The sequence below is a fragment of the Caretta caretta genome, chromosome 1, assembly GCF_965140235.1.
Source record: "Caretta caretta isolate rCarCar2 chromosome 1, rCarCar1.hap1, whole genome shotgun sequence".
Taxonomy (NCBI): Eukaryota; Metazoa; Chordata; order Testudines; family Cheloniidae; genus Caretta; species Caretta caretta.
This window is the reverse complement of record NC_134206.1, coordinates 323,683,546-323,709,661: the sequence shown is the minus strand read 5'-3', so window position 1 is coordinate 323,709,661 and position 26,116 is coordinate 323,683,546. Positions and strand designations below refer to the sequence as shown.

At 42.7% G+C, this 26,116-nt stretch overlaps 1 protein-coding gene across 2 annotated transcripts in view; it reads left to right on the top strand.

The window, feature by feature from the left end:
• The first annotated feature begins 12,297 nt into the window (after positions 1-12,297).
• GRAMD4 (GRAM domain containing 4) overlaps positions 12,298-26,116 on the top strand; it is a 142,174-nt gene continuing 128,355 nt past the window's right edge. The window contains exon 1 of one of the 2 annotated variants that reach the window (XM_048836252.2): positions 12,298-12,521. In XM_048836252.2, the coding sequence (XP_048692209.1) occupies positions 12,493-12,521 (29 nt within the window). In that variant the 5' untranslated portion in view covers positions 12,298-12,492. The remainder of the gene's footprint in view (positions 12,522-26,116) is intronic. The other variant, XM_048836255.2, reaches the window with a different exon arrangement.

Genomic DNA, 26,116 nt, shown 5'->3' with positions numbered 1-26,116 from the left:
TATTCTTTCTTAAAGGCACTCAACATTTGGATTATCTAACCCTAACACGTACTGTTAGGACTCACATTAATAGAATTCTAGAAAAGAAATGGACACTTTGAGATTACTTGGATCTTAAGTGTATCTCAGGGTATAAATGGGTTCCAATACTGATGATTCATTGTGATGCAGGAGGGCTTGCTTGCTCACATGAAGAACTGATTGCCACATTTCAAACCAGAAGGAATTATTTTCTCTGTCATATATTGTGAGAAACGTTAGTGGTGTTGTTATATTTGCCTTCTTTTGGAATACTGAATAGGGACCATTTATTAGGATAAGATGAGCTTATCCCAAATGACTAATTTCCTGCAATTGCAGGGGAGCATGGGGATTGGTAGATACCAATCCTTCTCATCTCTTTCTAGGCCTCCTTTTTAACAGACCATAATTTTTAAAAAATAATCTAGTAGGGAGGATCCACTGTATTTGAAATATGGGATTTTTTACAAAGTGATCATTTAATCACTGACAGCTAAATTCTATGTTTGGGTAAATGAAGGCAGTTCCAATTGATTCTAACCAGATGTTTTTGACCGTGAGAAGATTAGAATATTACCTGCCCTCGAGTTGCATATATGCGAGTGTTACATAGGCTGGAAACAACCAAGGATTTCTGAGTTGCTGCCAGCCTGTCTAATACTTTCACAAATCCTATGTAACCTATAAGAAACAAATTTTATGACTTATTATAGCCAGAGGTCTTTGTTCCCTGCCACATGATTGTGCTTATACTTGTATATGTTTTCCTATCTCAGTATTTGTTTGTAGTTTGGGGAAAACATGCATATTTTAAATACCAGAATAGCTATTTTTGTGAGGCCCATAAAAAACAATGTTTCATATTCCTTCTGCCAGAGCTGCAAACTATTCTCAGGGCTATTGTGACATCATAGCAAATGAACAAGCAAAGATATCTGAGCGTCATACGGTGCTGCATACAGGATGTATAATTTGAATTTTTAAACAAGGAAAAGTAAAGTTCAGCCCCACTTATAACACATGGAGAAAGAAATGTTTGACTAATAGAAAAGCACACTATTGGTAGAAGAAAAGCTTTTCTCTGTAGGCTAAATACTGTTGTCTTTATGATGGCTATTGAAAACAAGTAATGTTTAACCTGGACTGAACTCCACGGGTCTGATTTTTCAGAGATGGTGGTGGATTCACCTTAACTTCAGCTGGAGTTTGGAATGTCCAGCACCTTTGAAAATCGGGCTCTGTATTTTTTGAGGATTTTGTTATTATAAATAAGAGCATTTTAAAAAAAGTCCTTTTAAAAATTACATTTAGCTGCACGTTAATAAGAACACTATCAGCGTCCATTTTGGAAGCTCATTATCATGCACAGCTTGACTAAAGGCTAATACATGCAAACAAAGAATTAATGTTTTCCACAGTGTGACATTACACCCCATATTCCTCATAGAAATATTGTATATGAATATGGCATAACTAAGATATACTTTATGCAAGATGGCTCATGTAAGGTATCATTAGAAAAGTTATAATCTACTGAATGTGATTATCCAGTTTATATGCATGTATCATCATAAAGTTAGGAATATTGACCACGTATCTGTATTTCAAATGTGCTACTTTGGGTGACACCCACAACTAGCCATTCAGGTACATCAATGAAAAAGTCGGACAGGGCTGATGGCCCATCAGCAAAGACAATGGACTGTGAAAGAGCTTAGTCTTCCTGTGGACCCTCCAAACAGCGTGCAAGTAATGGCTGCTATGACCCTACCGAGACATGTGACTGAGCCACCTGTTACTGGACACCCACCCCTTCCTCCCCTCGAATGCCAGTGGTTTTTCCACTGGAAGACAAAGCGGTCCCACCATACACAAAAGCTATTTTAGGCAGGGGAATGACATCATCATGGTTCTTCTCTGCCTCCCCACCCAAAGAGACACTAGAAAACACCTGGAAGCAAGAACTGAACTGGGGGGAGAAGAGTTGAGCCCAGGATGGAAGGGTGTCTAGCCTGTTAGTCATAATACCTGAAGTTTCAAGCTGCAGGTCAATGCAGCTGGCTTTCAAGAATCTCTGTAATCTGCCTGAAAAAACTTTTAGGGTGAGAAATTACTATTTGTAGCCAATTTCTTTAGTGAATCAAACTTAGTTCGCGTTTTGCGTGGTTTTTTTTTTTTTTGCTTAGTAATCTGCTTTGTTCGGTTTGCTATCCCTTTAACCACTTAAAATCTGTCTTTTATAGTTGTTAAAATTTTATTATTGTTTATTATTTATTTGTTTATCTCTCTTCACATTGAGGTAGAGGGTAAATTTTTATGAGCTTGCACTGTGCAGATTTTTCTATACAGCGCAAGACAATATACCTTTGGGTCTGTACTCCAAGGGAGGTGGGTGCCTGAGTGCTGGGGCAAGCCCTTAATCTGAGTCTTCCCAGAGCTGATCTCAGTGTCTGTGTCTTTCTGCAGTCTGATATGGCCCTACCTGTGCGTGCGCTAGAGGAGGCTTAAGAGCCTGGTTTCGCAAGACAGATTAAACAGGACCCATGCTGGCAGAACAGGCGGGCTTAGTGGTATCTCAACACATCAGGTGGCACGTTGAAGGGGGGCAACCTGTCACACACAGATCAATACACATAAAATGTTTTAAGAGTACTTCTAGTATGGTACATAGCAGAAGCTTGAAATCATTACTCAGCTAGTTCTCCCAAAAGGAGATCCAGGGCTTTGAGATGTATGGTATATTACACTTGGAGAACCTTCACTTCCCAGGGCAGTCCTGAAGCATTCAAAGCAAAGATGTATTTACATTAAGGGGAGTGTGCATAGGCTGAGTCCCTAAACCATACTTCACAAAGCACACAGATCCTGAGTTAGGGTCCAAACTCATTCCCAGTTTGATGTTATTAGTAAATTAAATTATCACAACAGAACCTGCTACTCTACATTTCACTGTTTCTGGGATTGCTTGCCTTTGTCCTAGATCCCTTTACCTAAGGGGAGGCTCCTAACCCCTTTATATCCTGGCAAGAGCTAACTAGATTCACCTGTCAACCTGTCAGTACTAATTACCATAAATCTTAATGCAGGGTTTAGCACCTGCCCGGAGGGTGATTTAGCGGGGGAGTCCTTCATTCTCAGACAGGTCTTACGGTCCGCCAGCCTCTTTTAGGAAGATGACCTCAAACAGAGCTGCAGCAATCTAGCTTCGTGAAAAAAGAAAACAAAGCATCCCAGTAGCTCAGCAACCATATAATAGTGCCCAAGCCTGTACAAATCTTCTTTAGCATTTACAAAGCCTACAGAGATGCCAATCTGAAGGATGAAAAAGGATGTGAATAGGCAACCAGCTTCTGGAATAATATCTACATCAGCATACATATTAACAAGTTCTCACTTATTACATAATACCCAGTTCTACTGCTATTAAATATCAGAGAATTGAAAAATACATGTTTCCTGCTAAAGTATCAATACCAAGGCTCTTATAAATCACACTATATTTTTAATTATTTACAGTCATTGGGGGAAAGTAAAAGAATATACTCCAACTCCCTCTCTTATGTTTGTTTAGCACCTAGTACAAAAGGGCCCTGGTTTCTTGACGCTACCAATAGTACAAATAAGTGGTATCAGTTCACTTATTATTAATTATTATTTATTATTATTATTATACCGTCTATTTGAACCATTTATTCGGTCTTTTCATAATGGAAAGACTACTGAAGTCCCATGTTATACTGTACATTGGTGATGAAAAAATATATAGCCAGCCACGACCAAACATATAGGGAAAAAGAGGCACAACCCAGAACTTGCAACTCATGAGGAGGGGAGGTTAAGGCAGCTTTAAGTCACCTGGAGGCCTGATTCAGCCAGCTCTTCAGGTTGCCTTATAGGAATTTCCACAACACAGGAGTTGTGGTGCTATCCCTGACATGTCATTTCTGGCCCCAGCCAAAGCTTGGTAGGGGACCCTTGGAAGATATTCTCCTGGCTGTCTTCCACAGTGTTTGTGCCAGGGTGATCTTCCTCCAGCCAAACTGAGGCTTTTAGTGCCCTTTTATGCTGCTCTGGCCCCATCCCAAATACTTACTGTGGTCACACCACTTGGACTGGGTGAAATATGCCTGGATCTAAAAAACCTCCTGTAATAGAGCCTTCATAGCTAAAGCCCCAAGACATTCTTTTTAATTTGTATAATTTTTCAGTTTTATTTTATTGTCAGAGGCCCGGAGTGTCAGGTCCTGCCACTGGGTGTTCGTGTGGGAGGCCCAGAGGGTGGGTGTTTGATCCTGACCGCAGGGATGTGTGTGGGAGGGCTGGTGGCATTGCAGAGAGAGCCCAACACACAGTGGTGGCTTCTGCCCCACAGAGCTGGTCTGGGCTCCCCTACTCTGGGCATTGAGACTTGCCACATGGGGTTGCAACACCACTCACTTAGATTTGGCCTGGAAGCTCCGTCATGATAGAGCCAGGCCAAAACTGAGCAATGCTGCGATTCCGTGCACCAGGCACAACACCCAGAGTGGGGAGCTGGGACCAGACCCATAGGAGAAGAGCAGCCAACGTGGGGTAAGGTGATTTTTTTTGTTTTTTTAATTTTATGAGTTGTTTTTCATTTATTTCACACTTGCAAAAAACTTAGGGCTCTATTCACAGCTATCTGTTTCCAAACCAGATGGAAGAATATGGGCAAAGATCACACCTATACTGCCACTAAGGCCTAGAGAAGTTGCAATGATTGTAATGCCCACAACAATGTAATGCACTGTTGTAATGGAGAGTTCAGTTCTCTGTATCGTGGAAAGTATAGCATAGAAAGACTTTTAAACTGTCTTAATGTCATTTGTGTACATGTGACATATGCACACACAATCAAATAAGATGCCAACTGGGCAATAAATACCATGAACCACTTATTCTATGCAGGGAATTCTTAATGGTATAAAAGGCTGTTCCCTTTGGAGATTGAAGAGAGGCGGTGGCTGGTCCCTGTACACCAGTAATAAATCATGAGTGAAATTTCTTTTAAATGAATAACTTTAAAATCAGGTTTTATTTTTCAAGTTACCTTGCCCAAAAGTATACAGCCCTCTCTACATTTCAGAAGACTCATGAAAGATTAGCAGAGTGTGGGCTATTAACAAAAAGGTCTGGAATAAGTGAAGGCTTCTTTATCATTACTGTAAACTGTGGCTGCCTCAGAGCATAAAATTTAAACTCAGGCATTTTGGCTGAAGTAGAAAAGAAGTAAATGGTGTGGCAAGATGGCCGATTTAAGTCTGGTGGGTCCTGCGCTTTTCTTGGTGGGGAGCTAAGATGCCACCCTTTGTCCCTGCTCTTGGGTGCCGAGGGCCCCGCTACTAGCCCGGGAAGGTGGTAGAGGAGGGAAGCAGGGGAGGGATCTGGGTTTGCTCCTCGCTCTGAGTCCCAGCCCCTCTCAACCCCTGTGGGTTTCTTACCCCTCATCTCCCTTAGGTGGGGTTACCCTCAGTCCTTAGATGCTGGGGGAAAGGGAGTCTCCCTGTCCTGCTGGGCAGGGTCTCCCTTACTTCAATTCTCAGGTCTTCCAAATCTCTCAGCACACATCCAACCTCCAGTCCCTTCCTCCTCCTCCTCCCCTTACTGCCTGATGCAAGGGGTTTTATTATTATTTATTATAAGGTTCCTAACAGGGCCTTAATTGACTGCAGGTGCTCCAATTAACCTGCAGCCACCTTCCCTAGTCTACAGGAAAACATGCCTTAATTAGCCTTGAGCTCATATATTTCCCCTCTAGCACTCTCCCACTGCTCCATGGCCCTCCTGTATCACAATGGGTACAAACTCAAAATTATTACATACTCTGCCAGAAGCTACATGGAAGAGATTGGTAGAGATCATGAGATTTCATTCAATGTTACAACCAAGCTTTGAATAAGTAGTGATAATTTTAATGTATACGTTGTTAATAATACTTGGCACTTACATAGCAACTTTCACGCAAATATCTCCAAGTACTTTAAAAAGGAGAATAAATATTATAACAACCCATTTTACAGATGGGGAACTAAGAGACAGTGGAGTTAAGTGGTCTTCCTCACGTCACATAGCATGTCAGTAATAACAGGAATAGAACGCAAGACTACTGATGCCCATAACCTGCTCTTTCCACTAGATCAACTGCCCCCAGTTTGGGTGAACTATTGGTATTAAAGGTTATCTCAGAACTACAGTATTTAAAGGGACATTGTCAATATGTTGAGTTCTCTCATGTACTTCTCACTTTACTGTTCAGTTATTCTTATAATACCTATTATAAATGCTAACGTGTAATCAAAATCAAAGGTATCTTCGTAATGCCAATGCTCAACATTATTAAGTAGCTATACAGCCTTAGGTGAGGGGTCTGACCATTGGAACTACACCAGCTAAACAGATGAGCAAGAGTGTAGATTGCCAAATTAACATGCATGCATATTTTATTTATTTGTACGGCAATAGCCCGTAGGAGCTACAGTCATTGTCCAGGACTCCATTGTGATAGGTGCCAGACAGACACAAAACAAAAATTCCCTGCCCCAAACAGTTCACAGTCTAAGTTGGAATGCATGCCTGTGTACATCAAGCAAGGATGCTAAGAGCTCTGAACCTGAGACAGTCTCCCTCACTGCCACCACTATGCCAGAGATAAATATCAACTGAGCAGGTGGAAAAATATGTGCTGCAACAGGGGTGATGGTAATTCCTGACTGAATTCTAATTGGTGGCTAGAAACTAGGAGCAGACCACCAGTGACTGAGCTCACCTTGAAAATTACTGCAATTTAGGCTCAAACTAGGACCTTCTTAGTTCAAAAGCAGCAGCTCTAACATATGAGTTAAGAGCAACCAACTGTCCTTGACTGAGCCAGTGAGAGCCCGATCATCTACAACTTGCTTTAGTGTATCTGACAGTACTATGTCTCCTTTTAGACACAGTTGATCACTCCCACCTCTGCCACTTGTTCTCATGACTATGCTCTCCACACCTGCTTCTTCATCATATCCGTTGGTGATTGCCTTTCCCCCTTCCTTCCCACTTTTCTGTTGATGATTGTGTTCTTCATCCCCTCTTTCTCTGTATTCACTCCTGGGTGAGTTCATTCATGCTATGGGTTCAGCTACCGCCTCTATACTGATGACTCCTAAATCTATCTCCTCACACTGACTTCTCTCCCTCATTGATTATGCTCATTTATTAATATGAGAACAATAATCAGCATTGGACTGAGGGCCTGAATAGGCACATAATCTTTTTTTTAAGGAGCAGGGGGAGATCAGGTGGCTGCTGCATTTCTTCCTGTATCTTTAATATGTAGTAAAGACATATTTTAATGCTTATATAAATCTCAATCAACAAAACAGCACTCTTGTGCTAGGTGCTATATAAACACGTAGGAAGACTTGGCCCCTACCCCACAGAGTTTACAGTCTCAGATCTTTCACTGCCTCTCCAGCATCTCCACTTGGATGTCCTATCACCTCTCAAACTCAGCATGCTGGCAACTAACCTCATCTTCCCCTCCTTTCTGTCTTTGTAGGTAACTCTCTGTTCCCTTCAGCCAAGCTTGTAACATTATGTTGATACGAACTTCCCCACTCCACCTTCATCAATATCCTTTCTCTTGCCTAACTTTGTTTCAGAGTAATAAACATTTATAAAATATCCTTTCCCTACTGCTAAGAGTTTTGTTTCAACTTCAAAATAGCTTCAACTGCTGCAACTTATTCCTCTATGGCCTCCCTGCATCTCATTTCACCCCATTCCAGTGACAAAATGCTGCTAAAGCCTTCCTCTTCCCTTCTCTGGCTTCCTCTCACCTTCCATGTCAAATACAATATTCTTGACCTGATTTCTGAGACTCTATACAACTCCCTACATTTCTGTACTTAGTTCCTCTTAATGTCCCTCCCAATGCCTACAGGATGTTCCTCCTAAGCCTTACTGACACCATTGTATCTTTCTCTCACTCTCATCTTTATATCTTCTTCCCAGCAACCCTTTATGCCTGAACCACCCTCTGCTAACTCCAAATGATCCCCTTCCTCAACACACATTTCTTTCACTAAGCCTTTAGGTGATGATCCCCTGCATCGTTTTGAGACTGACCTTCCAACTTATGCACCATATTTCTGAAATGTCATGTCTCATTTCAATGTTAAGCTCTTTGTGATATATATATTGTATCCTATATATTTGTACAAGAATATTCAACCTTGACAGATCATATCTTAAAGAGGGTCTGTGAAATGACACGATAAGGGTGATGAATAACACTCGCTACAAAGGAAAACGTTGAGTTGCTGTAGGAGGCATATAAATTCCCCCTCTCTTTCTGACTCAGGTAAGCTGCCAAAAAAGTGGAGGCGGATACTGTGGTATGGAACTGTTTTGACTCCAGCCAACTGCTTGTGTGTGTGTGTGCGTGCGTGTGTTTTTAAGGAGAAGACAGTTAAATTGTTAATCAGATTTTTTATTAAGATTTATATTTAAAGATCCAAACCTAACACTTGGCTTTAGCACTCAGTCGAATTACTAGTGCACACTGAGTTAAAGGACATTGTCTACTGTAGCTTTCCAGCAGCACACATCTGCCCCTCCGGAGATACATGTGTTTCCACAATCAGATCTTCCTATTTCTGAAAGCATTTTTTTCTCACCAGCAGCTGTATGAAAACCAGGGAAATTGACTAGCTAAGGTCCCAGTCCTGCAATTACCTCCATAGAGGCAGATCTTGCACCCACACCAAGTTCTTTACAGGATCTGAGCCTAATTGACTGAAGAGGGAATACACTGACAATGACTATACAAAACATGCTGCCCATTGTACAAAAGAAGGAAACTGGGGACAGGGGGCAAGAGAAACATATTTCCACACTCTTACTTGTAACAACAGTAACTAAAAGTATTCACAAAAAGGAGTACTTGTGGCACCTTAGAGACTAACACATTTATTTGAGCATAAGCTTTCGTGAGCTACAGCTCACTTCATCGGATCCATTCAGTGGAAAAATTCAGACAGGAGTGTGACTTTGTTTTTTTTAAGTTGACAGTAGCCTGTTCATCTGAAGGGTTAAAGAATTCAACCCAAAAGAAACCACAGACAAAAAAAAAACAACCCAGAAGTTGTAAGACAGTGCTCATAATCATGGGTGTGGCGGGTCCAGAGTAATCCTCTAGCTCTTTTGAGGGGTGCAGGATAGTCCTCTTGCTTCCCTACGTTGACACTGTAGGCTCAACACACTACTTTCAGAAGTCCATGCCTGAATCCTCCAGAACATTCAGTCCAGTCAGTGCTCCCTATTCCTCCCTCTACCTGTTACTTATCTGTACATATGTTTCTGACAGGGCAGGGAGCAGAGTACTTGAGAATATGACAAAGTGCAGATCAGGAGATGCAATAGGACTGGATTAGCAGAGTGAGTCAGCACCCATGTGACAGCTGGGAAATGGAAGATCTGGACTGGATTAACATGGGTGTGTAAACCTGGAGAAAGGGTGGAGTGGGGTGAAGAAGGGCAAGAAAGAAAGGGATGAACAGAATGAGAGGGACAGAGTAGCAAACTGGCATGGAATTAAGGAGCAAAAAGAGAAAAACTGTGGCATGTGAAGTGGGATGAATGAGGGCAGAGAGCAAATGTAAAAGCAGAGAGGGATAGAGGGAGAAAAGAAGGAAGGGGAGGACACAGTAAGGGGGCTAGAGAATGAGGGAGCAGGCATGAGAGGGCACAAGTGGAGAGAAGGGAGGAGTTTGAAGTAACAGACCTACAATTAGGTGGGATGGAAGAAGAGAGAAACAATGGATGAGAAGCAGGAGAGAGGAGATGGGAGAAGAAAGAAAGAAAAACAAGAAGCTGAGGAAACTGAAGAGAGAATGGGCTGGAGAAAACATATCCTGCTAGAACACCACTTTTGACAGTCACAGAGAGGAGGCACTGCTGCTTCAAGGAGGGACGATTCCGGCAACAGGAAGTGCAGGAGATTAAAAAAGAGATGGAGAATAATCTCCTGATCTCAAGTAGGACATAAAAGAAGAGACCAAGGGAAGAAGAATGATTAATGTCCCTGTTTTATTGGTTTCAACATGCTTTCCTGTTACAGTCCAAAGCAGTGCCAATATATGGCTACACCTACATGTCAGGAATGTGCTCCTGGACCTCATTATGGCTAAAGCAGCCTTTGTCCCCATGTCCCCTTATGTTCCTGGGCTCTATTAAAATATTTCAACATCTGAGTTTAGAGTTCCTGCTCCTCCAAAATTACCACATCACCATTGCAGTATAGTTCAGGAGAGGATTAAGAAACAAAGAAGGATGGAATTTAGAGAAAAGTTAAATAACTAGAAAAACTTACTAGCATGTAAGGAAAAATTAAATTGCTGCTGGGTAAATAAACCGTCATTTCCTTGCACGTCAAATACTATGAACAAAGAAGGGTGTAGGATGTACATTCATGTTAAGAAATTCTTACTGTAATTAGCATGCATTCTGTGAAATATTTTAAAAAAACCAGGAAAAGAACAGGCTGTAATAAAACTGATACTGAGGAAATGGAGTAAAACCCCAGGAAGACCAAACAAGGTTCCCAGTGTAGACCAGTTTGAGAAACCAGAATTTTATTAGTAGTAACAGAAGCAGCATATGAGGCTGAATGAAACCATATTTGTAAATGTGATATGCAATTGCATATGCAATTGCACAAACTCCCTCCTTGGTTTGATTTTCCATCAGCTGACTCAGCCACTGCACAGATTGACTCCCCCACCTTTTGATTCATAAATTCTTGATAGTGTAAAAATAAAAAGCTAGCGTCAAAAGCATCATGTGAGCAAAAGGGCACAAGATGACATGAAACACAACAATGTTGGAGGACAAGGAACATGCAATGAATTATCACCAAGTGAACAAAAAAAACCCAACCAAAACATCCAACAACAACCGCTACCACCCTCAAAGGAGATTGCAAAAATATAAAAAAGTTAAGCTCATTCCCTGCAGCAGTCTGAAGGATACAACACATAAGAAGCTAAATCCTGTCTCCATTCTACTAGAGACAAAGAATGAGGTATATTAATGCATCACAAAGTGTATGACATATGGTTTAAATTGCACAAGTGCCCAATTATGTATTCCTTGTGTATCCAAAGTCAAAAGAAGCTTTTGATGTACAAGGAATGTGGTATAAGAGGGCCTTAAGTAGTATAACGGTCTATATTCTTGCAGTGTACAAAAAAGATAATATACAGCACAATATCCAGCAAATAATGCATGATAAAATATAATGTATAGGAAAGGTATGTAATGTTTACTAAATAACTACAATACATAAACTGTATATATATAGATATAAAGTGTGTAAGTTATATATAATGTATAAGAAAGGTATGTAATAAGGTATGTAAATAACTACAGTACATATATATCTATAATGTAGATATAAAATGTGTATATTTGAATGATTTTCCTCCCACCCTCTTTATGTCCTGGTCCTCTGAGATCCTAATCCTCCAAACATTTACGCACGGGAGTAACTTCGCTAACAGGAATAGCACCATTGCTACCAATGGGACTACTCACCTGATCCATGTTTGCAGGATCATAGCCTTAGACAGTGAGGCCCTGGGGGCAGGGAACTCCAACCTTGCACAGAGTGTGTGCTTAACGTTCAGGCTGGGAGCAGTCCCGCTGATTACAAGGGAGCTATTCACGCGCGCGAAGCGAAGTACAACTCTGGGGGGTGGGGAGGTCCCCCCAGGACAGCCACCCTGCGTGTTGGTAGAGCCCCGAGCACAACGGGGCCCGCACTTTGCTGGCGGCTTTCGGGGCGCCACCACAATACAAAGGGCTCGTGAGAGGGACACCGCGGGGCCGCGGCGCAGAGCGGCTGGAGGGAAGCCCGTGCCTAGGCACCGAGCAGACGCAGCCCAGCCCGCCCGGCTAGACTCCCCGGGCGCAGGCGCTCCCCCCGGGCGCAGGCTCCGCGCGGCAGCAGGTGCACCGGCGACAGGCCTCTCTCAACAGCCCGGAAGGACTAAAAGCTGCCTGGACCCCAGCCAGCCCCCTCCCAGGAGCCTCCGCCGACCGGCGGCGCCCAGACCGGCCTCCACCCCCTAGTACAAGGCGGGCGGGCCGCGGGTCCCGGAGCCGGCCGCGCCCCCACAGCACCACCCCTCGGAGCGCTGACGCGAGGGGGCGGGGCGCGGCTGCGCAGGGCGCGGGGCGGGGCGGGCTAGCGGCGGCGGCGGCGCGGGCCCGGCGGCCTGAGGACGGAGGCAGACGACGGGCAGCGCGCGTCTCCCTGCCAGCGGTTGGGCGCAGGGGCTGAGCGGCCCGCCCGGCCTAGCAGCGGCGGCAGCAGCGGCGGGGTCTCTCCGCGCCGGGCGGCCCCTGGCGGGCGGAGCGGCCCCTGGGCTCGGCGGGGAGCCGGACGGAGCCGCGCCGTCCGCGTGAATGAGAGTGTGCCCCGAGTGCCGGGCAGGGTGAGTCCGCAGCGCCCCGGGGCGGGATGGCGGAGACCCTCTCTCCTCGCCGTGAGGGAAACGCCCCCGTTCCTCCAGATCCCAGGAGCTCCCCCTTCCTCTCCGGTGCTGCGAGTTCCCTGCTCCCTCAAGGAGACACCCCCTCCCCGCCCCCCAGATCCAGCCCAAGGGGGCAGAGAGCTGCTGCCTTCCCATCCGCGGGGCCATTGTCTCTCTGCGGCCCTTTGTCTGGCATCTGGGGAGGGAGGAGCAGCTGCTCAGCCCCAGAGAGACCCTGTGGAAGAGGCTGACTCCTTTCTGTGTGACCCCCTCGCCCCTCCCTTGCCTTGGCCTGTGGGAGCAGCGCCCTGTGTAGATGCTAATGCCATTTGTGTAGTGCTTTCAGGATGTGAAGGGTTAAGTATATTGTGTGGGGTTGTTGTGTCCTCTTGGATGTGAGCAGGGGAGGGAACGGCTATGTTGTGCTTCACAATTTGCATGCAGTGGTGTGTTGTGTGGATTCGTGTATGTTTCATTATTGGGGCTATGTATGGGAGGGGATTGTTCACTACTGGGGGTTATGTGTAGGGGGATTGTTGGTTCACTGCTGGGTGTGACATCAGCATCCTGAGTATTGGTGGGTGTTTTGTGTCTTACTGCATGGAAGCAGAATCCTTTTTTGTGAGGGTGATGGGGTGGTGTATCTGCTGGTGAAAGCAGCACTGTGTAAGTATGTATGCTGTTGCCTGTCTCACGTGAGAGCAGGAAGGTGTCTGGTCAGTTTATTTGCAGTGTGGTTAGAAATGGGAACCTTGGGGGTTGTTTTTGTGCCACTTACTTGCTCTGTGACCTCTGGCATCTATCCTCTTTGGGCTTATGTTTCTCACTGTGTAAAACAGTGATTCTCTCCATCTACTTTTTTGGCCTGGTTGTTGCTTTTTTATGCTTTCTTTTCATATTGCTTTGGAAGGTTGTCGCGCTCTTCCCAATACAAGTTGTTATGAAAATTATCCCTGGCCCTTCTCATGTTGGAGAGTATTTGGCTTTAGATTCCTTTCAAAGAGTTAGGTAAATCAAGGTTTACAAAAAAAGAAAAAACTAATGAACTAGTTTATTTTTGTTTCCCTTGGTATTTCAGTAGCTATGAAGGAAGACTTAATAGTGCTGTGTCAGTACACTATGCAGGACACTAATAATCTCCATAAAGATCAGACACTGGGGGAGATGAAGATACTTCAGATGCTCCTTAAGCACATAGGGATACTCTTACATAACAACCTCTCCTGCAGGATGCATTCGTTTTCGTAGTGAGGGTTGGGGTTGATGGTAAAGTGACCCTGGCAGACTTGCCCCTTTTCTGATCCTGAGACTTTTCTCTGATCTGCAAGTGGAAGCTGGTTCTTGAGCACTGTAATGCATTCTTTGGGGTGACTGGTAGGGTCTCTCCTGAAGAAGTGAAGGACAGGAGTGACCTGCACACTACTGCCCTGCATATATCACCAGTGTCTTGTATAAAGAGCCTAATCTGGTCATTTCATGCAAACTGACTAAATTTTCATTTGAAAATAAAGACCTAGTGGAGTAAGACCTACTGCAAGGCATTGTCTAGTTACTTCACTAGGTAGAGATTGAATGTCTATCTTCAGTTTGAATAAGCATGCTTAAATGCAATATCAGCAATGTATTATCTGAAATGCATTGATCTTAGCAGTAAGGTGTATCGAAAAATGACTGACAATGTGGAGCAGGAAGCAGAGGAAGAATGAAGGAATGATAGCAGCAAATAATTGTGTCTAGGATTTCCTCCTTTCAAACAGACAGTGAAGGGAGGAGGATGGATTGAAGGGTAGAGGCTCATCTGAGTTCCATTGATAGACAAATGTCTGGTGTTATACAGGCGAAGCTGTATGCCAGTAAATTTATTGAGGAAAGGGTCTTCTGGTGGGTATGCCCACAAATATATCGGTAGATTCCTCTCTCCAGCCTTTTTTGAGTCTATTAGAGAAATCATTTACTCCTTACCTACAAAAAATTTTTGTGAAGTGTTATCAAGAGTTAATTCAATTACTGAAGCTGTAAACTCTTCTATACTAATGCATTTTAGATTGAGTAAACTTGAGTTTTAAGCATGTGTGTGGGGGGGGGGGCAGTGAGGGGGAAGGATGGGAAAGATTGATTGCATTAGACCTTAGCTTTCATGTCGGGGTAGGGGAGGGAGGTGGGCATGTTTATTAAACCAAAGATTCTAGTTACAGTACTTTAGAATGTCAGATATTCTAGAGCTGCTGCAAACTTCTGCCTTAGAGCTTTTATCTATGGATGTTAAATACTTGTTTGACAAACTGGGAGGAGTGGTAGATATGCTGGAGGGTAGGGATAGTATACAGAGGGACCTAGACAAATTAGAGGATTGGGCCAAAAGAAATCTGATGAGGTTTGTCAAGCTTCCTTCCCCACTCTGAACTCTAGGGCACAGATGTGGGGACCTGCATGAAAAACCCCCTAAGCTTATTTTTACCAGCTTAGGTTAAAATTTTCCCAAGGTACAAACTATTTTTCTTTTTGTCCCTGGACTTTTTATTGCTGCCACCACCAAGCGTCTAACAAATATAACAGGGAAAGAGCCCACTTAGAAACGTCTTTCCCCCCCCAAGTCCCCCCAAGCCCTACAGCCCCTTTCCTGGGGAAGGCTTGATGATAATCCTCACCAATTTGCATAGGTGAACACAGACCCGAACCCTTGGATCTTAAGAACAAGGAAAAAGAATCAGGTTCTTAAAAGAATTTTAATTAAAGAAAAAGTAAAAGAATCACCTCTGTAAAATCAGGATGGTAAATACCTTACAGGATAATCAGATTCAAAACATAGAGAATCCCTCTAGGCTAAACCTTAAGTTACAAAAAGACACACAAACAGGAATATACATTCCATTCAGCACAACTTATTTTATCAGCCATTTAAACAAAACAGAATCTAATGCATATCTAACTAGATTGCTTATTAACCCTTTACAGGAGTTCTGACCTGTGTTCCTGCTCTGGTCCCAGCAAAAACCAACACACACACAGACAGAGAACCCTTTGCGCCCCCCCCCCCCCACCTTTGAAAGTATCTTGTCTTTTCATTGGTCATTTTGGTCAGGTGCCAGCGAGGTTGTCTTAGCTTCTTAACCCTTTACAGGTGAAAGGGTTTTTTCCTCTGGCCAGGAGGGATTTAAAGGTGTTTACCCTTCCCTTTATATTTATGACAAGGTTTAACAAGGACAAGTGCAGAGTCCTGCACTTAGGATGGAAGAATCCCATTAACTGCTACAGACTAGGGACTGAGTGGCTAGGCAGCACAAAAGCACCAAGGGGTTACAGTGGACGAGAAGCTGGATATGAGTCAACAGTGTGCCCTTGTTGCCAAGAAGGCTAATGGCATTTTGGGCTGTATAAGTAGGAGTACTGCCAGCAGATCGAGGGACGTGATCATTTCCCTCTATTCGGCATTGGTGAGGCCTTGGAGTACTCTGTCCAGTTTTGGACTGAGGGTAACTTGGATTGTTTAGTTTGCAGAAGAGAAGAAAGAGGGTGGAATTGATAGCTGCTTTCAGCTACCTGAAAGGGGGTTCCAAAGAGGATGGATCTAGATTCAGTGATACCAGGTGATAGAACACAGGGTAATGGTCTCAAGTTGCAGTGGGGGAGGTTTAGTTGGATATTAGGAAAAACTTTTTCACTAGGAGGGTGGTGAAGCACTGGAATGGATTACCTCAAGAGAGGGTGGAATCTCCTTTCTTAGAAGTTTTTAAGGTCAGGCTTGACAAAGCCTTGGCTGGGATGATTTAGTTGAGCCCAGATTGGCCCTGCTTTGAGCAGGGGGTTGGACTAGATGACTTCCTGAGGTCCCTTCCAACCCTGATACTCTGATTCTTCTCTTTAAAATAGTAGAGATCTGTACAGCAAACCAGACTCTCTTGAGCACCTCCATGTGTATATGTCTGCAGTTACTAAAAATGCAGGAAAGTGATATCCTTATGAAAGTGCATTGGCTTCCAGCAACACATTTCTGTGGAAATCTTTTTTAAGCTTAAAGCAGTTTTAAACTTATGAGAATGAGTGTTTTAGAACTATGTTATTAGTAACATGAGCAATTATGCATACTAACTAAAAATCTCATTTACATTTCAGCACTTCCTTATGCTGCCTGTTATGGAGTAGGGAGGGAAGTGTGTGCAATACATTTAATGTGGATGGGGTAGATGAACTAGACTTTCTGAAAAGAAAAGGAGTACTTGTGGCACCTTAGAGACTAACAAATTTATTTGAGCATAAGCTTTCGTGCGCTACAGCTCACTTCATCGGATGAAGTGAGCTGTAGCTCACGAAAGCTTATGCTCAGATAAATTTCAGAGGAACAGCCGTGTTAGTCTGTATTCGCAAAAAGAAAAGGAGTACTTGTGGCACCTTAGAGACTAACCAATTTATTTGAGCGATGAAGTGAGCTGTAGCTCACGAAAGCTCATGCTCAAATAAATTGGTTAGTCTCTAAGGTGCCACAAGTACTCCTTTTCTTTTTGCGAATACAGACTAACACGGCTGCTACTCTGAAACTAGACTTTCTAGTTCACTTTCAGGTTCTCGTGCCCTACTATAGGGGCACATTAGGCCCTGCTTCAGCAAGGAGCAACATGCTGTCAGACCCTATGAGCCTGGTTCCTTTCAGGATTCTGGCCATTGGTTGTAAACTTGGCAAGAATATCCTTAAATCCAGACACACTTGTTTAAGTGGAAAACAGCTTTTGTCTTTCTTTCACCCTGGCTCCTGTAGGTACATCACAGTGATCAGACCCCATAGTGACTGATGGGGCTTTGAGGGATGGAGTGGAAGGGGTCTCCTGCAGCATTGTTCCTATCTGGCTTTGCAGATATATCCTGTAGAGCTCGTTGCCTCAGGTAGCACAGCAACCAGTTCCTGTGGAGTCCCATTCCCCCTTTGCGCTCCCCCCCCCCCCCCCCCGGCAAGGTTTTTGGATTGTTATGGGGGAATCAGATGAAGACAGCAGATTGCTATTGGAGTTGTGCTGTCAGGGTAGAGGTAATTGGAGGAGCAGCAGGAAGAGATGCCTGGAGGTCACTTGCTGTTAGACTGTAGGATTAGTAGGCCATGCCTTTTTCTTTCTTTCCCTGAGATCTCTTCTCAAACCTCTGCTAGGTGATGGTAGGAGGTCCTAGGCCCTGAGTGCAGCTTCAGTTTTCCAGCTTCAATGTCCTGCTCCACTTGCTTTTTTCCATGGGAAAGGCTAAGCTAGCCCTTTGTTAGGTATAAAATGGTTTCTCTGTCATTTCAAGCAGAACATTGATATTTAACACAAGGTATTAGCTCAGCCATACTGAGGCAGAAACTAAAGTGTGCATAGAATAACTTGTAGCATGTTTTTCCATATACAAATCTCACAGGATGATCTTGAAGCAATGACTTCATAGCTCAGCATGTGATGAACACTGCAAACCTTTCATACATTCTTATCTTAGGCAGTTCCTGTATTATTTCAAGAATGTTTGCTGTGTTGTTGTTGTGGTATTGGTTCTAGGATGTGATTGAGATAAGTTAGGTGAGGTAATATCTTTTTTTATTGGACCAGCTCTTGTTGGTGAAAGAGACAAGTTTTGAGCATACACAGAACTCTTCTCCAAGTAAGTTTGTGTTTACATATTTCTTTTTTTTAATCTCCATATCCACTTTTTTCTAATTGAATGAATATAGTGCCTTTGAAAAGTCCTGGTGTACTTGGCCTCTGGAGACTGAACTTCATGCACAGAATACATACATTTCTTTGAAGTGCCGTGCCTAGTGGCTTCAAACTTGGCTAGGAGGGGCCACTTCTAGAAGTGAGTTGTTCAGTCTCCAAACCTATTCAACTGGCTTCTTCTGCTGGGATGGCAAAACCTGCGATTCCACTTCTGGTGTGAACTATCAACCAGGAAATGGACTCACTCACACTTCATTCCATGTAGGCCAGCAAAAAGCCATCAGTTGGTAATGACTTTACCCTATGTTAAGTATCCTTACACCTTCTTGTCAGCTGTCTAAATGGGCCATCTTGATTATCACTACAAAAGTTTTTTCTTCTGCTGATAATAGCTCATCTTAATTAATTAGCCTCTTACAGTTTGTATGGCAACTTCCACCTTCTCTGTATGTGTATATATATATATCTTCTTACTATATGTTCCATTCTATGCATCCGATGAAGTGGGCTGTAGCCCATGAAAGCTTATGCTCTAATAAATTTTAGTCTCTCAGGTGCCACAAGTACTCCTTTTTGCGGATACAGACTAACACAGCTGCTACTCTGAAATCTACCAAACTAACTGTATTACAGTTGGTGATTGAGATAAAAGGATCCATCTTACATGACTTTCCAGTTATAATAATCTCTTATTGGAGTAACTTCTGTTGGTGAAAGAGAAATGCTTTTGAACTAAACAGAGCCCTTCAGATCTGGGAAAGGTACTCGGAGACCTTATCTACACTACCCAGTTTTGTCGGCAAAAGGCAGCTTTTGTTGATAAAACAGTGAAGGTGTACATGCTAGAATGCTCTTCCTGCCAACAAAACTCTCCTGCTTTGCTGACAAAATAAAACCACCTTGATCAGAAGCACAGAGCTTTTTGGGGCAAAGTTAGATTGACAAAATTAGATTTGGGGGGAGGGATAGCTCAGTGGTTTGAGCATTGGCAGGCTAAACCCAGGGTTGTGAGTTCAATCCTTGAGGGGGCCATTTAGGGATCAGGGGCAAAAATTGGGGATTGGTCCTGCTTTGAGCAGGAGGTTGGACTAGATGAGCTCCTGAGGTCTCTTCCAACCCTGATATTCTATGAAAGAATCAGTGTAAATGCTACATTCGTTACATTGCCGTGACTGGCCCCCAGGAGTATCCCACCATGACCGCTCTGCTCACTGTTTTGAATCCACTGCCCTGCATCCAGCTACACAGTCATGCACCCTTGCCCTTTCAAAGCCCCAGCATCGAGAGCTTACATAGCTACCACCCAGCTGAGCATGCCGGCTACCGGCAGCAAACTTACTCTTGCCTGGACTACAGGGGAAGGAGTGGATGGGGGGAGGGATAGCTCAGTGGTTTGAGCATTGGCCTGCTAAACCCAGGGTTGTGAGCTCAATCCTTGAGGGGGCCATTTGGGATCTGGGGCAAAAATTGGGGATTGGTCCTGCTTTGAGCAGGGGGTTGGACTAGATGACCTCCTGAGGTCCCTTCCAAACCTGATATTCTATGATTCTATGATCTCTTTGGTCTGTGGAGAGAGGAGGCTGAGAGAGAGTTTGGAAGGAATCACAGAATCAAAACATTAAGAAGTAATTCTGCTCTCCCTGACACTAGGACTGCAGCGGCAGGCAGGGTGGGCTGCTGCTGCTGTGGGGGGCAGGAGGAGAGCCTGGAGAAGGAGGCAGGGCTGATATCAGGGTGTCCCCCGCCCCCTATTGGTGTATTGGTCTCTGCTGAGCTGGGGTGGGGAATGGGGGACACCAGCTGTCTGTGTATCCGCTTCTGCCTTGGGATTGGTTGCTTGTGGCAGATGTCTGAACTTGGAGGCAGCGTGCTGACACACACTTCCCCAACACACGCTCTTGTCTGTCTCTCACATACACATTCCCCCCCAGTCTCTCTCACTCCCTCAACACACACACACTCTCTCTCACACCGCCTGTCACACACACTCCCCTCCACACACGTACACACTTCTTTGCGCTTCTTGTGTTAGTGCTCAGCAATGTCAGTTTGGTCAGATTACCAAGTGCTACTTTAAAAAGTGATTTAAAATGTCTTACTTTTTGGGCACACACAGCAGTAATTACAAGGTTCAGAGCATGATGCAAGCAAACAGTGCCAGGCTCAGCACACTACCTGCCCCCATGGAGCATTGCAAACCCTTCCCAAAGCACCCTGCAGCCAACTGCACAGTGGGATAGCTACCCACTGTGCACTGCTCTGTGTCGAGGGAAGAGCTGTTATTGTGGATGCGCTCCACTGACACAAGGAACATGGTGTAGGCATGCAACAGCAGTTTAATTTTAGCGGTGGCTGTATGTTGGTGTAACTTGCGTTGACAAAATTGTGTAGTATAGGCAAGGCCAGAGTGTCACAGCTAAATGCAAGGTAGAACAGATTGTTTAGCATAAATAGCTAACATATATATGAGACCATTCAAGGAGAAGCGGCCAGTTAACACCAATGCACATGTAGGACAAAATAGGGGAATTTAGTGGGTTACAAATAGTTGTAATAAACCATAAATCCAGTCTTTTTATTAAGACTCTGATTTTTATTATCTAACAAAGTTATGAATTTAACCTCCTGGGCTCATCTTTTGAAGGTTTTGTGTAGTTTTCCTTTGAGGACTGAGAGGTCAGATATGGATTGATCATTCTGTAAAAAGCATTCGCCCACGGGTGATATGGTGTTTTTAGAGTGACAAGGTGGGTGAGATAATATCCTTTACCTCTCCCACCTTGTCTCTCTAACATCCTGGGACCAACACAGCTGTAACAACACTACATACAGCAATAGTGTTTTTGTCTTTTATTATTTTTTCTGTGTGAGTTCATTTGAGAATGTAGTGATTGTCTGGTTTTGCCCATATAGTTGTCATAGGGGCAGTAGTCATATGTCTTAACTACTTAAGCTAAAGAATCTGTTCCACCTTGCATTTAGCTGTGACACTCTGGAAGCTCAAAAGCTTGTTTCTTTCACCAATAGAAGTTGGTCCAATAAAAGATATTACCTCATCTGCCTTGTTTCTTTAGTATCCTGGGAACAACATGCTACAACAACACTGCAAACAGTTCCAGTAACTAAATCTCTTTTTAAGTGAAACTACTCTGTTCAAGCAGATATAAATCATAGCTTCCAAGACTTTTCTCTGCTGCTGTTTTGTGTTTATGAATTTGGAACACCATTTACGAATGTTGGACAACTTGCCTAGGCCACTCATGATTGGCTGAAATTTTCTTTAAAGCTAGTTAGCTGGTCAGGATCCCCCATATTTATCAAGCCTAACAATGATGCCAACAGTAACTGAACCTTCCTAAAGCAGTAGCTACAGCATAAGGACCTGATTCTGCTTGCCGGTCTCCCATATGGGCTTGGAGAATAGGGTCTAAAGTTAACAGTTAAAAGTTCAAATGGCTGTTCCAAAGCTGTCATGCCCATATTCTGTGCCACTATCTTTTCTCCCTTCCTTTCTAAATGATTATTTCCCCCACTTCCAGTACCAGCCCATATTCTATAAACAGTCTCTAAGATTGCATTCTGACTAGAGCTCATTGGAAATCCTTCAGCAAAATGTTTTTCATCAAAAATACTGATTCATCAAAACCAAAACTTCTGGCAAGAAAGTGTTGGTTTTGATGAATTTCACATTTCAGATTTTTTTGAAAAGCTTCAGAATTGGCAAAATGTTCCATTTGGACATTTTTGAAACAAAGTTCTGTGTTTTTGGATCAAAATGATTATGCATTTTGAAATTTAAGGTATATATTAACCCCCCGCCAATCAAAACAGAACACTTTATCCTGAACTAATTATATTTTATTTTTTTAAATTTTTGGTTGGTAGAAATTTTTGAGATTCACTTTTATTTGGATTGGGGGAAAAAATTTCAAAATCTCAAATTTTCCTGGGGTGGAAAAATGGCTTCTTGTTCAGCTCTAGTTCTGATTGTGTTGCTGGAAGTTACTTTCACTTTACTTCCCTAATTTTAACTGATGAGGTGTTGGATCCGTGACATTACCACTGAATTATAGAATCATAGAACTGGAAGGGACCTCGAGAGGTCATCTAGTCCATTCCCCTGCACTCAAGGCAGGGCTAAGTATTATCTATACCATCCCTGGCAGGTGTTTGTCCAACCTGCTCTTAAAAATCCCCAATGATGAAGATTCCACAATCTCCCTAGGCAATTTATTCCAGTGCTTAACCACTCTGACAGTTAGGAAGTTTTTCCTAATGTCCAACCGCCCTTGCTGCAATGTAAGCCCATTGCTTCTTGTCCTATCCTCAGAGGTTAAGAAGAACGATTTTTCTCCCTCCTCCGATTTTTCTCCCTCCTCCTTGTTACAACTTTTTATGTACTTTAAAACTGTTACCATGTCCCCTCTCAGTCTTCTGTTCTCCAGACTAAACAAACTCAATTTTTTCAATCTTCCCTCATAGGTCATGTTTTCTAGACCTTTAATCATTTTTTGTTGCCCTTCTCTGCACTTTCTCCAATTTGTCCACATCTTTCCTGAAACGTGGTGCCCAGAACTGGACACACTACCCCAGTTGAGACCTAATAAGTGTGGAGTAGAGTGGAAGAATTACTTCTCCTGTCTTGCTTACAATACTCCTGCTAATACATCCCAGAATGTTTGCTTTTTTTGCAACAGCGTTACACTGTTGACTCATATTTAGCTTGTAATCCACTATGACCCCCAGATCCCTTTCTGCAGTAGTCCTTCCTAGGCAGTCATTTCCCATTTTTTATGTGTGCAACTGATTGTTCCTTCCTAAGTGGAGTACTTTGCATATGTCCTTATTGAATTTCATCCTATTTACTTCAGACCATTTCTTCAGTTTATCCAAATCATTTTGAATTTTAATCCTATCCTCCAAAGCACTTGCAACCCCTCCCAACTTGGTATCGTCCACAGACTTTATAAGTGTACTCTCTGTGCCATTATCTAAATCATTGATGAAGATATTGAACAGAACCGGACCCAGAACCGATCCCTGCGGGACCCCACTTGTTATGCCCTTCCAGCATTATTGTGAACCGCTGATCACTACTGTCTGGGAACAATTTTCCAACCAGTTATGCACCTACCTCATAGTCGCTCCATCTAGGTTATATTTCCCCAGTTTGTTTATGAGAAGGTCATGCGAGACAGTATCAAAAGCCTTACTAAAGTCAAGATATACTGCTTCCCCCCCCATCCACAAGGCTTTTTACCCTGTCAAAGAAAGCTATCCCATTGGTTTGACATGATTTGTTCTTGACAAATCCGTGCTGACTGTTACTTTTCACCTTATTATCTTCTAGGTGTTTGCAAATTGATTATTTGCTTCATTATGTTCCCAGCTACAGAAGTTAAGCTGACTGGTTTGTAATTTCCCGGTTTGTCTTTATTTCCATTTTTATAGGTGGGCAGTATATTTGCCTGTTTCCAGTCTTCTGGAATGTCTCCCGTCTTCCATGACATTTCAAAGATAATTGCCAATGGCTCAGATATCTCCTCCTTCAGCTCCTTGAGTATTCTAGGATGCATTTCATTAGGTCCTGGTGATTTGAAGACATCTAACTTGTTTAAGTAATTTTTGACTTGTTCTTTCCCTTTTAGACTCTGATCCTACTTCATTTTCACTGGCATTCACTATGTTAGATGTCCAATCGTTACCAACCTTCTTGGTGAAAACCAAAAAGTCATTAAGCACCTTTGCCATTTCCACATTTTCTGTTATTGTCTTTCTCCCCTCATTTTCTAACTTTGTCCCTACATACTTGTTTCAGAGTAACAACAGTGTTAGTCTGTATTCGCAAAAAGAAAAGGAGTACTTGTGGCACCTTAGAGACTAACCAGTTTATTTGAGCATAAGCTCACTTCTATTATTTATTTATATTCATCCTTTGTAATTTGACAGTTTCCACTTTTTGTAGGACTCTTTTTTTTTTGAGTTTTTTCACTTTGTTTCTACTGCCTGTTCCTCCCTTCTCACATTTATATCCAGACTACTTCTCCTTGTCCAGACCTATTCCACCCCCAACAATCTTCTATTCATTGAACTTTTTGAAACTTTGCACTTGTAGAGAGAGGTAAGGGATTGACTCAGTGTACTCAAATTTGCAGAGGGACAATAGGGTTGAGGTCTGTTATTTCTCACCTCTATATATTTATTTATTTATTTAAAACATTTTTTGCTGTTAACAAGCATGTTATCTCTGGAGACACAAATCCACAGTTTGAGAACTGCAAAACTAAGCATCTCTGATGGTATCTTTTAGACTGAGTATTGAGTACCATTGGGTAGATAGAAATATTAACCTAAATAATCTATACAGAAGCCCCTGGAATGCCATAAGATTGGATCCCTAATCCATGAACTATTGTAACTCATTTACAAAACTTTTCTTAAACATTACGTGAATATATTGTCTCATACCATAGAATTAGAATTTATAATCCCTATTCCACGATGAGATATTTTTGAGGTCTAATGTATCTTAATTAAAACGACCTTTAGATAGGTTTTTTCCTCAAAGCATTTTATCAAAAAAAATCCGATTTTTAAATTCATCGATTATTATCCACCCTGGTGACTGGGCAACAAAATGGCACATGAAATTCAATGTTGATAAATGCAAAGTAATGCACATTGGAAAACATAATCCCAACTATACATATAAAATGATGGGGTCTAAATTAGCTGTTACCACTCAAGAAAGAGATGTTGGATTAATTGTGGCTATTTCTCTGAAATCATCTACCCAGTGTGCAGCGGCAGTCAAAAAGCTAATAGAATGTTGGGAATCATTAAGAAAGAGATGGATAATAAGACAGAAAATATCATATTGCCTCTATATAAATCCATGGTCCGCCCACATCTTGAATACTGCATGCAGATGTGGTCGCCCCATCTCAAAAAAACAATATATTGGACTTGGTAAAGGTCAGAAAAGGGGAACAAAAATCATTAGGGGTATGGAGCAGCTGCCATATGAGGAGAGATTAAGACTGGGACTTTTCAGCTTGGAAAAGAGACAACTAAGGGGGGATATGATAGAGGTCTATAAAATCATGACTGGTATGGAGAAAGTAATTAAGGAAGTGTCATTTGCTCCTTCTTATAACACAAGAAGAGGGGTCATCAAATGAAATTAATAGGCAGTAGATTTAAAACAAATTGAAGTATTTCTTCACACACTGCACAGTCAATCTGTTGAACTCTTGGCCAGAGGATGTTGTGAAGGCCAAGACTATAACAGGGTTAAAAAAAAAAAAGTAGATAAGTTCAGGAAGGATAGGTCCATCAATTGCTCTTAGCCAGGATGGGTAGGGATGTTGAAGCCTCTGTTTGCCAGAAGCTGGGAATGAACAACAGGGGATGGATCACTTGAGGATTACCTGTTATGTTCATTCTCTCTGGGGCACCTGGCATTGGCCACTTTTGGAAGACAGGATCCTGGGCTAGATGGACCTTTGGTCTGATCCAGTATGGCCGTTCTTATATAAGAACATAAGTTAGCAAAAAGTGTCAAGTTTAATTTAAATATATGTTTAATAGCAAAGCAACTGTTTTAGTGGTTACCTATCAATGAAGATGATCCTTTCTTTAGGAAAATATCTAAAGTATAAATGCAAAAGTAGTTTTAAAATCAATTATTTAAATCAAGGTTTCTGCTTGCTGATTTAAATCACTGATTTTGATCACAATTTAAATCAATCCACTGTGGCTGCTGTTCAGAGTGAGCATTTCTCATGCTCTAGAAATCATGAGTTAAGTTGTTGTCTAAATCAAGATTTCACTAAGGGCACAGAAATCATGAAAATGTTCTCAAACTGTGATCTTTTAAAT